General features: G+C 31.5%; 1 protein-coding gene across 1 annotated transcript; it reads left to right on the top strand.

Annotated features, from left to right (window-relative positions):
* Positions 1–319: 319 nt before the first annotated feature.
* Positions 320–12,328, top strand: LOC139502518 (angiopoietin-related protein 7-like). Its single transcript, XM_071292005.1, has 6 exons — positions 320–791; positions 4,099–4,155; positions 4,422–4,576; positions 5,016–5,112; positions 5,794–5,958; positions 11,305–12,328. Exons 1-6 carry the CDS (start codon positions 422–424, stop codon positions 11,550–11,552), a joined length of 1,092 nt encoding a protein of 363 aa, XP_071148106.1. The 5' UTR covers positions 320–421; the 3' UTR covers positions 11,553–12,328.
* The last annotated feature ends 667 nt before the right edge of the window (positions 12,329–12,995 follow it).

The raw sequence follows: 12,995 nt of genomic DNA, 5'->3' as shown, positions 1-12,995 counted from the left end.
AAAAAATAACATCTTGCATATGCAAAACACTTCACATTAGACTAAGATTATACAAGAAATCAGAATTAATCATTACGGTTATTCTATTACAAAACATTCGGTAGACAACAAATGGTAAAGGTTGCCGTGCAATATTTCAATTGACGTCATAGTACTTTTTTCGTATAAAACAGGTGTTTTCTACAGATAATGAAGGCAAAAATGTATCTTATTACTTTGATAAAACGTTTTATTTTTATAAAAGACATACGTTTTTCATGCTATTATGCTACTTTTTAAGAGATCTGTTTCAGAAAAGAACTTAATATATGTTTCTTATAACATACATTTGTGATAAGTTTCCTATTCAATAATATTCTATAAGTTTCGGTACAACGTATTCAAAATCAGAGGAACCGCTATTTGTCACAGTTTACTTAAAATGGAAAAGTGTTTGCTTTTTGTAGGATTAATTTGTTCCTTGGTACTGGCAGAAGCAAAGTCAACCACTTCTGGTGGAGATTTAGTAGAAACTCCTGTGGTGGATAACCAAAACGTCCCTTTGCTTGCAATGTTTGATATGACGAAAGTAAACAAGCGCATCATGACATATATCTCAGACACATTCGAAACAAAAATGTCAAATTTAGTTAAAATGAAACTAGAAAACGTTTTGCTGTCATTGAAAATAGACCAGGATGTGAAACAATACATTGAAAGCATGAAGGCAAATTTGACGGTGGACATTGAAAAGGAGATTAAAGAATATTTTGATGTTGTCAAACAGAACTTGACAGATATCATATCTGAAGGTAACTGTATTGTTTATATTTTCTATAGAACGGTTTTTGCGTAGGCTCCGACCATGTATCTTTTGATAAGTGCATGGGAATTTATCTTGACAATATTTTCAAACAAAGTATGACATCATGTACTTAAAAGCAGTAACGTGTTAGTTATATTAATTCATAGTTGATGCAACACTGCTCCTCATTCTTAGACAATTCGTCCGTTTTTACAAGAAATTTTTATTTAAATATTCGTTAATACGAAATATCCCCCAAAGATCAAATATCAAAGACTTTCACGTATTAGACGCCGAAGAATTATTTTAGATAATTGCTGTCTGAATATAACCATCACATTCAAAATAGAAATTGGGAACCATCGCACTTATATTGTAAAGGGTAGCAGGTAATTAAAACTTCATAATCATTACTCAAGTGTGTAAATCACACAAATAGTATATTTAATAAACAGTAAATGTTTTGGGTTGTTGTTTTTTTTTTTATATTATTCCAATTCTTTAAGTAAGTTATGAAACCTAACGTGAGGCAGGTACAAGCAGTTAACATAATTTTTCACAATAGTTACATGTCTTTTGTGCAAATCAAGCATATATGTACAAAATATAAAACAATACAAAACAAATACACTCTGCCCAATAGACAAGTAAGTCGCCTTTTACTTCCAAATCATTTAAATGTTTTCACATCATAGGTTTATGTTAATTTGAATTTCGAGAAAACGATTAGAGTAATTTAAGACAGGACTTTATAAAATTTCAGATCTGGTATTTGAAAATGTTAACTTCAGTCAACATTTTGTTAACATATAACCATAAGGGATCAAAGGTGTAGCTTGAATGATATTTCATCTAACTTTTATACTATACCTTAAAATAATTAGTTTTTTTAAGTAAAATGGCTAATGTTGAAAAGATGGTAATTTATAAAAATAATTGTTAATTTTTTTGTCATTTTATTAATTTTGAAACACTGCCTTATAACACAATGTCTGCGTTTTAAAATGAATTTTACCCGAGGAAGAAGAAAACTCTATATTTCGTTTTTTTTAATCAAAACTATATCTTTACTGTTTCAATCCATCTGTAAAATGCATATTTAATATGAGTTAAATTCGGTTTTTTTAACTATGAATCGTAACAATTAAAGTGAATTTATATTATAGAGCTTTATTAATACAATGGGAAAGGCTTAAGTCGTAATGTGACTCATAGTTTTGAACATGTTTTAAGTTGGTCAGACAATACTGTGTTATGTTTTATGAACTCTCTGCTACTCCTTGGGCTTTGAGTATTTATAAAACATGACCAATTAATAACTGACCTATACTGAATTTATCCTAATGCTAATTATGTAATCTACACAAAAATGTCACTCACAATGCTCAAGTGAATCTCAGTAGAAATTCATATGAGTTTCACTCTTATCGACTAATTAAGATGTGTACATCATGTACACGCAAAACACGATTGTTTGACTAATCTAACTTCTTAATAATCATGGCTTATGTGTCCTACCGAAATAGTTTTATCACCGTGTTTGTACTAATATGAGCAACACGATGGGTGCCATATATGAAGCAGGTGCTGTCTATCCTTCCGGAACACTGAGATTACACCCAGATTGTGGTGGGGTCTCTGCTTTTATATGTTATGGTATGTGTAATGTTTGCTGTCTGTGTGTCTTTTATTAATTTTTAGCCGTATGCAATGTATTAGTTTATTGTCGAATGATGAGTTTGAATGTCCCTTTATTATCATTCACCTAGATATCATTATAATGAAGCATGTACTAGTTTCAACTTTTGTTTGTTTTCAAAGTGTGTTCTAGTTGTTGTGTATATGAGCCGTATCATTACTAAGCAGTCTGGGTAAAAAACTCGAAAATTAATTTAGCTTTGGAACATTGTTTAGTATGAATATCAAAAAAATAAATGAATTAGTCTGCAACAATAATATTTATTTTTTTTTAATTTCAAGAGTAAATGCATTCGAACCCATAAGTCTTGTATTGCAAGATATATAAAGAAAAGAATGCAAGATCGTATGTGTTCAATTATTATCATCTTATGATAAAACAAGTACAAAGTTGAAGAGCAATTAGGATCCAAAATTCCAAAATGTTGTGCCAAATACGGTTAAGGTAATTTGTGAGACTGTGATACTTTAGTTTTCTGTTGACTTAATTTAGAACTATAAACGTTGAAATAGAATGATTAGAGTTGAAATGAATAAAAAAATAATAATTAACACGTGCACTGTATAAAATTTGTCATTGTAAACACAATATAATAAATATTTTTAAAAATAAATATCTAGATAACTTTTGTTTAATTGAAAGCATTTCATATCATAGTCATTTGCAATTAGTTTTTTGAAATTTTATTGTTTTCAAGATAATGAACCAATGCATGCATACGGAACGCTTCAACTGTCTGATATAACGTTCTGATGTTTTATTATTACTTAATGATAGTTTTTCTTTACATAATATGATTTTGACATTACGGTATGATGTTTTGATATATATATATATTGAATAGTCATCATGGTCATTACTTATTGATATTTCGATATCTTCAAGATAACGTGTGTTAACATATTTTCATCATTGTTTCTTCGCGCACTTGCGCTGTGCGGTGACCGATGTTATAACGAGAGGTCTCGTAGTTAAGGTGACTACATACGGAAAAAATTCGGCGATATGTGTCGAGGAAGTAAATTAATCAATTTCGATACATTTATGAAGATGTTAAAGGATTTTCTTTTTAAGAAAAAGGTTCACGTTCACTTATTTCAGAGAATACAGCCATTCAAGTATATAAAACATATTCATTATTTTCATTAATCGAAGTTACTTATGACTTTAATTAAACATTTACCTATACAAACATTGCGTGTATGTTTAAATCTTTGATTCAGATGTGTTGTATGTGTGTTATGTATGTTAACGCAGTTTATACTGCTTAGTCCTAATTTTTGTCACATTAACCTATTATGTCTGTTGAGATGCTCATTATTGGTTTTCAATCATACAACGGAAGTTTGAGCAACTATATTACCAGTTGGAGGTATAACTAGCTATGACATCAGGTTGACTGACCACTTTATTTTGAGAAGACAAATATACCAAGTTAGAATTATGACAGTTGTTTTCTTTCCGTTGGTTTGAGAGAGCATAACATTTGATTTAGTCAGTTCAAGTTTTAAGAACTTCTGATTTTTGAATAGTTTCGGATGGTATTATTGCTTTAAGACAAAAATACGAAGGTTGATAACACTAAATTATAAAATTTCACCAATACTTGTTTCAGATATGACATCTTTCCGGAAATCACTACAAGAAGTTCAGCAATTCATAGCAAATCAAAGTAAGTAGAAAACAAGTCATTTGATGAATTGTAAACACAATTTTCTTATGCCTTTTATTTTTAAAAAGTTTTTTTCAATCTATTTTTGTAGGCATGGTGTTAAATCTAAATCTTACTAGATATAAATCATATTTATACTTTTTGATCAGTTTCAATATAATACCATTTTACAGGATGAATATTTGTAGTTTTAATAACATAAATTTATAAACGTAGGTGTATGCTCGTGTTTTACAACAAATATATTACATTACATTGTAATTAAGGGGACAACCTAAATGCGCCGAACAAATGCGGAGGAGTGATACAAGATTGTGGTGATTTGAGAGGAACAGGCTGTAAAAGTGGAATGTACGTACTGACTCCAACAGGTACTCCACCATTCAGAGACTACTGTAAAATTGATGATTACAGCTGGACAGTAAGTGTTTCATTGTTTATTTGAATTTAACATTAGTTTTATCTATATATCTATAATAGTATTAATAGTAGCATATATATGATATGTGTAGTGCACATTTACTTGTCCTCTTCTTCCATCTCAATTACAAATGTAACATTGTAGATGATGCACGATTTTCTTTATTTGTTCTACTGCAATTAGATATAGGCTATCAATGTATAACAAAGCATAACAACTTGCAGCAATTTTATTTCTAAATTTCTTTTCGGTTGCATAGTGAGGTCTTCAACATGGAACAAAAGCTTTAACACAACAGCATGTTCAAGACGGCCTCGATTTTGAGTGAAATTCTTTGCAAAATATCAGCAATCCAAATGCTTACAACATAATGTCGTCTTCTGCTGTTGTCTACTCTCTTTGACACATTCCCAATTTGCATTCTCAATTTTATTTCAAGGTTATACAAAGGAGACAAGACGGTTCTACAAATTTCTACCGAGAATGGGACGACTACAAAAATGGTTTTGGCGAACCGACAGGAAAATTCTGGCTTGGTACTGAGTTATTTACTATATTTTAGTTTAAAATTGTGAAGACAAATAATATTTTTAAGTTCTTTTCATTTTGGAAAAATGATTGAAATTTGTAATATCGTAATTCATTGATGCACTTTTGGCATTTATTTGATATAATGAATAAAAAGTTAATTATGAACTACTTATAAGAATATTAAATCTTTAAAAGAGGGACAAAAGATACCAGAGGGACAGAGTCAAACTCATAAATCGAAAATAAACTGACAACGCCTGGCTAAAAATGAAAAAAACAAACAGACAAACAATAGAACACATGACATAACATAGAAAACTAAGGAATAAGCAACACGAACTCCAACAAAAACTAGGGGTGATCTCAGGTGCTCCGGAAGGGTAAGCAGATCCTGGTCAATCTGTGGCACCCGTTGTGTTCTTTATGTTATAACAAATCCGGTAAATAGTCTAATTCGGCAGGTCACACTCATGAAAGGGATTGTAGTTACGACGTAAGCAACATATTCGATATCATTTGTGAAACGGTTATTCCATAACGATCAACCAACTCGTGATGGCGTCCGTAAAATTTACGAAGGGATGATTTCAACTTCACCATTTGGAACTCTTGGTTTAATAACTTCCTTGTGCATGTTGTGAGCAGCAATTTAACAGATTCTTACAATTTGTGCACATTTATACTAGGTAACGAACACATTTACAAACTCACGTTTGATGGAGGTTATCAGCTCCGAATTACACTAGAAGATTGGAATGGTGACACACGCTATGCTACATATAATACTTTCAGTTTGGGAAACGAAGCTTCTGGTTATAAATTGACAGTCGGAGGATACAGTGGCACTGCAGGTATGTATAGTCCGTTAGATTTCTATAAATCTTCAGAAAAAAATTCTTTACAAATAAATATTTTGCTAATGTATGATATATAAGTTATCTGACAATGAATGACATAATTTTGAACCAATAATCAAAAAAGTTACTCATTAGGTCTCTCTGTTACTTCTAATTTTTTTTATATATGAAATACTCAATGGAGTTAGTATGAGTAGTGTTACTGCATCGCATTCAAAACAAAAACATTAGACATGTGCTTTAGACCTGTTTGTTTCATTGTACCATGTGACTTTACTCATTTAAATATTAAAGGACACTATGCATGTCATGAAAAATTACCATCATCCAAGTTTTTTTTTAACTGTTTTTTTTTTTAAATTTTATAAAATGCACTTGCATGTATCTACAAAGAAGTTATTATTCCCTTACAATATCTTTGTTTTTGTAACCTTAATTTGAATATAAATTTATATCTTCTGAAATAATATATAAGCAAGCTTTTCATGCTTTGTTTGTTTTCTCGTTTGAATTGTTTTACATTGTAATTTCAGAGCATGTTATAGCTGACCATGCGGTATGGGCTTTGTTCATTGTTGAAGGCCGTATGGTGACCTATAATTGTTAATTTCTGTGTCATTTTGCTCTCTTGTGGAGAGTTGTCTCATTGGAAATCATACCACATCTTCTTTTCTATATTGAAATGATTCAAAAAGGGTTTGAAAAGATAAATTGCACAACATGGTTAAATTCATTCAATCATGTTAAAAAGAATCTTGATTCAAAATATTGGCAAAAGGATGTTATACAGGATGAAATTCACAAAATTAATATTCATATTGAATCCGACTCTGAAATTGAAAGTGAACAAGATAATGATAATCCAAGTGATGGAGATGAGACTGAAGATTACGAATTGCTTTAATAATACAAATTTTTGCGAGTACTTAGTGTTTGCTATTTCTAAAGTTAATCAAAATTAGTAGATAAATTGTGGAAAATATTTCTCAGGACTTAGGTTACTTATAGAAATTGAACAATGAAAAATACAAAATCATGTATACAGAAAGTTCAGTAATTACATGACTTAATTGAATGCTGGTCAGAGTTCAAATTCAAATGAGTAAAGACACATGGTACACTGTCTGAATCAGGTTTAAAGCACATGTCTAATGTTTTTGTTTTGAATGGAAGTCTGTAACACTACTCATACTTATTCATTGAGTATTTTATATGAAATAAAATAGAGGTAACATAGAGACCTTATGGGTTCAAAATTATGTTATCCATTGTCAGAGTTCGTATATATCATACATTAACATACATGAAGAAAATAAAAATTATTTGTAAAAATGAGTTTTTAAGAATTATAGAAGTCAAACAGACTATAATAAAACGTCAAAAAATTTACAATTTACGATTAACGCACACCTTGATCAGTCCTACAAAAATATAAAATTATTGATAGTTTTCATTTACATTGACTCGTTTATTTTTGCAGTGAAAATATATCTTTTTCTGTTATAATCTGTGTCCGCAAAAATGTAATTGCACATTTTACAGATATGCTATTGTTAAAGCCTCGGTCACACCTTACCGGATAGCTCGAACGGACGCCTAACGGATAAAAAAAAAGTTATCCGTTGACAAAATTTTTATCCATTGGGAGTCCGTTGGTTTACTAACGGACATGTAACGAATGCCTAACGGACACACAACGGACATTGAACGTACGTGAAACGGAAACGTACCGGACAGAACGGACGTCGAACGTACATCCAACGGACCAGTACCGGATAAAACGGACACCTAACGGAAGCGTAACGGATAAAACGGATGAACAAAATAATCTGAAAATTAAAGGCAATAAACCATCTAAAAATTAAAGGCAATAAACCATCTGAAAATTAAAAGCAATAAACCATCTGAAAATTAAAGGCAATAAACCACATACACGTGACCTTAAAATGATTGTATCTATTACATGCATATATGTTATAATATTTGCTTCTGGGAAAGTGTGGTCAGTAGGACAGGTATCAAGGTCTCAGTAGGACAGGTATCAAGGTCACACGTACCAAACAAATAGAACCATTTATCCGATTCTTTTTTACGTTTTTACACACGAGGGTCACTTTAGTTAACAGGTTTAGTTGATTTTATTTTGTATTGCGTCTTGTTTAGCATGATATGTGTGCAAATATAGAGCTACTCTGATAAAAAAAAATCAAGGTAGAAGCAGTGTGGTAATTCAGTCTTATAGAGTTTAAGTTGATTTTCTGAATTTGTTTATATTATGTACCTCTGGTATGAAAACGGATAATGTGTTATACAGAACTCTTCATCCGTACTGCATGCTACGATATTTTGCTCAAGAAGCAAGGTGTCTAAGTGTAATTGCTAACTTGAGTCCTGGTTCCAGTGGAATTCTGTAAAAGGTATTCTGCTTGGCTATGCGAGGTCCAACTTGCAATATCTCGTCGAACATCTCTGTGGGTATTCGAAGGAAGTGTACAAAGGACTGCCGATCCTCCCGCCTAAGTTCGGTCATGAGTTGGTCATATAGACCAAAACTGCATCGTCTTTCAGGACTAAGCCATGGTCGTGTCCACCATCTCCTCTGTCTTCTCCTTCTTCTCCTTTCGACAGCTATAAGGTTTATATTTGCTACATTTAAGTTGAGTCTGGCCCAAATAAGAGCTGTTTGGTAGCGAAGACGTGCTCTTACTCCAAGATCCATCACGAATAATAAATATTCATGACACTCAAGAAAATCTGACATACCAATTATTGGCATTTCTAACGCGAAATTTCAATTGGCATTTGTCCGTTTTACATCCGGTGGGCATCCGTTTTATCCGTTATCCTTCCGTTAATGTCCGTTTCACATTCGTTTTATCCGTTAGGCGTCCGGTAGACGTCCGTTGGTGAATTGGTCTACCGGATCTCCAACGGATGCATAACGGACACGTAACGGATACAAAACGGACGAGTACCGTACAAAACGGACGTCTAACGGACGTTCAACGGACATTTTATCCGTTGGACGTCCGTTCAAAGTTTTGAACATGCTCAAAATTTTCCACTGGACAGAACGGACGTCAACGGATAAAACGGACGCTTAACGGACATGCAACGGATACGGACGGACGCCTAACGGATAAGAACGGACGTCTAACGGACATGAACGGATTGAAAAAAAGTTATCCGTTAGGCGTCCGTTCGAGCTATGCGGTAAGGTGTGACCGAGGCTTTAGCTAGTATGTAATTGTTGGTTACAGAAATGACTTGCTAGACTGTTCAGCACTAATTTTGTTGAGATTTTTTTCTCTCTACAAAGACATGCAAGAAACGTGCCGAGTACAATTTTTCAGATGCATTGTTCTTTTGAAATCAACATACAATATATTTTCATCTTCACGGGGATGAATACTTATACAATTAGTCTTATTACGGTATAAGGATAGTTTTTTCAAGTATGTCGATTCAATTCAGTTTTTGATGCCCCATTTTCTGGTCCGTGTGTTCCCGTCTGTTCGTTCGTCCATTCGTTTGTTCGTTTGTCCGTCCGTCCATTCGTTTGTTCGTTTGTCCGTTCGTCCGTCTGTCCCTCTTCAGGTTAAAGTTTTTGTACGAGGCAGTTTTTGTTGAAGTTGATGTTCAATCAACTTCAAACTGAGTACACACGTTCCCTATGATATGCTCATTCTAATTTTTATTCCAAAGTAGAGATTCTCTCCCATTTTCAAGTTCCACTTAACCTAGAAAATGATATTGCGGATGGGGCATCCGTGTACTGGGGACACATTCTTGTTTGAGAAAATATGTTCAATAGGATATAAAAAAAACAATGACTTTTGTTGGAGTTATAAGATAAACATTTAAAAATAAGAAAACAAGGGATGCATTAAATGCATGCGTATTGTACTCTTATTCAGCACAAAAATGATAAATTAAAACCGGTATTCAATTATAAATTTTAGGTGTCAGACCACCAATTACTCCCTCCAATTTAGAACGTAAAAGTAGCCCTACTCTGACACAAAATAGTGCTTTTGATGTCCTTGTTTACTTAAACTAACCAACAAATTTGCAGAAATGAAACTTTTAGTGAAAGAGAAATATATCTAGATCATTTTGAGTCAAATTTACTTGTCTATGAGTTTGCATTAAAATTAGGATTAATGCGCTCCATAGTATACTAATTTTAGATTTCCAGAAAACCAGCTTTTTTTTGGAGTACCTCTGTTTGAAGGTCAGTTATTTTGTTAGAAGGCTTTAAAGGTAGAGTGAAAATTGGCATATAGAAAGCTGATACATGTACAATTCAGGATATACCTGGTTTCTATGAAGTTAAACTTAAGGTAAAATATTTAGAAAGCTGTGAAAATTGCAAAATTTGGTTGAACAGATAGGGATTTTTAATTGTTGTCTGACACCATTTAATAAGATGCCGAAGACATATGCCACATACGTTTTAAATTAACAACAGTCTATCATCAATCTCTGGGTTTTTTTTATCAGAGGTGACACAGTCTAAAAAAATGAATATAAAGATGGTACTGTTAAAGTTGTAAGAAGTTAAATCTATTTACTCAAATGATTCTTTATATGTCATCAAGAACTTACAATATTGTTGCATGCCTATCTTCATTTCTAAATTACAATTCAAATGAATATTTTGATGTGTTAAGAGGCTGATTTATTTTGAATTACACTGAATGTGGTCATTTTGATAACAGCACCTAGGTTGAGATCGTCATGTTTAGAAATCGATTTTCATATCACAATTTTAAATGTGTGCTTGTTTTGTTTTCAATAGAAAATATTATATTCTCTCCACAGTAAGTCGAAAGTCTAGCCCACCCTTGTTTCTAATAAAAACACAACTCTAATATTAAAAAGACTAGTTTTAAACCTTGTCCATCAATTTTTTATTACACCAAAAATAACGGTTTCACATCAAATATAAAAAAATACTGTTTTGGGACTTTTTTTTCAGTATTATGATAAAGATATGTTGATGCAAAAAATGAATTTCTCCATAAAGGACATTAATGAAATACCGATTAATAGCATAAAACAACAGATGGAGAAAGACGAATTCCGACAAAGCAAGAAAGCAAGTGATCAAAATTGCGTATTCATGTGGATTACATTATTTTGTATTTGTTCCTCTTGGTGATTTGCTTTTTTTATACTTTTTATAAGTGAGAAATAAAAGATTAAAACTAAAAACTTAAAACCCTGAAAATTACATAATTAATTAAAGCACCAATGATATTCACACATACAAATTGAGGATGTAACACAAATAAATAAGATGTGTAATATTATATGATATTTGTTATTACTCTTTAGGAGATTCAATGAGTCACAACAATGGTAGTTCATTCAAAACAAAAGACCGTGACGATCACTACAAATGTGCACAGTCGTTAGTCGGGGCTTGGTGGTATAATTATTGCAGTTACTCTAATCTGAATGGAGAGTATCTTCGTGGAAAAACCAGTAGCGATAAACATTTAGAAAGAGGTGTCGCGTGGTATTACTGGAAAGGTTACAGATATTCACTAAAGAAATCTGAAATGATGATTCGCAAACAATAGATAAAACTTAATAACATTATTACACTCATCAGGAATTTTTGTTAGATCTGTTTATCAGTAGTGGTTAATTTTTAACAGTTATTGTTCTTTCAGTTTCGGTTGCCTTGAACTCGCATGTAATTTGATCATTTTAAATAATAATTATTCACTAAATTTCTTATAGCAATAACTTTTAGTTAAACTATAACCAGCAATTGATATATAACTTAAAAATAATACACTATACCGTAACTTGAACATTTTTTTTTATTGTCAATATTCATTTACAGAAGTATATACCTTTCTTCTATGTCTGAAGATGAAATATACACTTGCTACACTTTGGCAAATCATATTTTTAAAGAATTTAATATTAATGAAGAAGAATATGTCGATTTTGATAATTTAAAACCTTTTCAATTTTTAAAAAACTTATTTATTTATTTTTTCAAACATATTGTTATAGAAAAGTATGAATAAATCACACTTGAAAAACTTTCAAATAGTGATAAGAGTTCGAAACTTTACCTTTGTAGTAAATTTTGAAATGAGTGTGTAAAGTTTGTAAAATTTTAGATGATGAGGGAAACTTTTTTTCCTTTATTGCCAAATCAACAGTCAATTTTTTAACCAGCTTGACTCAAACTCTTAACTTAAAACTATTTTAGATCCATATAAATTATTTTGTCTAGTGTTATAGGCTATATAAAGCAATCTATTAACTTAAAAATACAAGGTCCACATTGGTCAATTACCTATATACTTTGTATATATTATTAATATTAACTTGACTTGTTGCGTAAACCCCTGAGGGTTTACGCAGTATATATTGGACGAGTGATGTAGTCTTTCGGAACACCGGATGTTATTCGGAACACTTCTGTTCTTTCCATGACCACCTTTCAAATACATGCGCAATAGCTATGACCACTTTTCAAATGCATGCGCAATAGCTTACTAATCTGTTGAATATGCATTAGCATCTTAAGTTGCTATAGAGATATTTTACGTATGATCTGAAATTTATATAATACTTTCTTGCACACGATTACAAGCTGCTAATATTAACCTACATGCGTAGTATTTCAATTAGTCAAACGATGTAACCAGCTGTGCTAGATATGAGATAAGATTTCATGTAAACAATGCGCTTTATATTCTGAACGAGAATACTTAAAAATAAAATCTTTAGAAAGAGTTTTAGTAGCATTTTATTTTAGATTTTACGTTAAGTGAAGATGTACATGTTTTTTATACTGAAATTAAAGGGAAGTCTTTCTTGCATATGATTAAATAACAGTTAATTATGAAAGTTATGTCCGTATTTATTTTCATTAATATTGCAAATTTAAAGTTATTTTCTTTGTTTAAATATTGCAACATTATTTACTTTTTTTTTAAAACAAGGAGGTCACATAACAACCTCTGAATCCTTTTCGTCATTAAAATGCGACTGATAAGTAT

This window comes from Mytilus edulis, chromosome 14 (assembly GCF_963676685.1).
Source record: "Mytilus edulis chromosome 14, xbMytEdul2.2, whole genome shotgun sequence".
In the NCBI taxonomy this organism is placed as follows: Eukaryota; Metazoa; Mollusca; class Bivalvia; order Mytilida; family Mytilidae; genus Mytilus; species Mytilus edulis.
Note: the sequence above shows the minus strand (reverse complement) of the source record. Positions and strands in the feature narration are given on the sequence as shown.

What these genes read in the sequence shown, in the direction of transcription:
- LOC139502518 (XM_071292005.1), top strand. Translation starts at nt 422, where the DNA reads ATGGAAAAGTGTTTGCTTTTTGTAGGATTAATTTGTTCCTTGGTACTG. An exon ending in TTGATGATTACAGCTGGACA is followed by an intron (nt 4,577 to 5,015) that starts GTAAGTGTTTCA and finishes TTTTATTTCAAG; the next exon opens with GTTATACAAAGGAGACAAGA. An exon ending in GACAGGAAAATTCTGGCTTG is followed by an intron (nt 5,113 to 5,793) that starts GTACTGAGTTAT and finishes CATTTATACTAG; the next exon opens with GTAACGAACACATTTACAAA.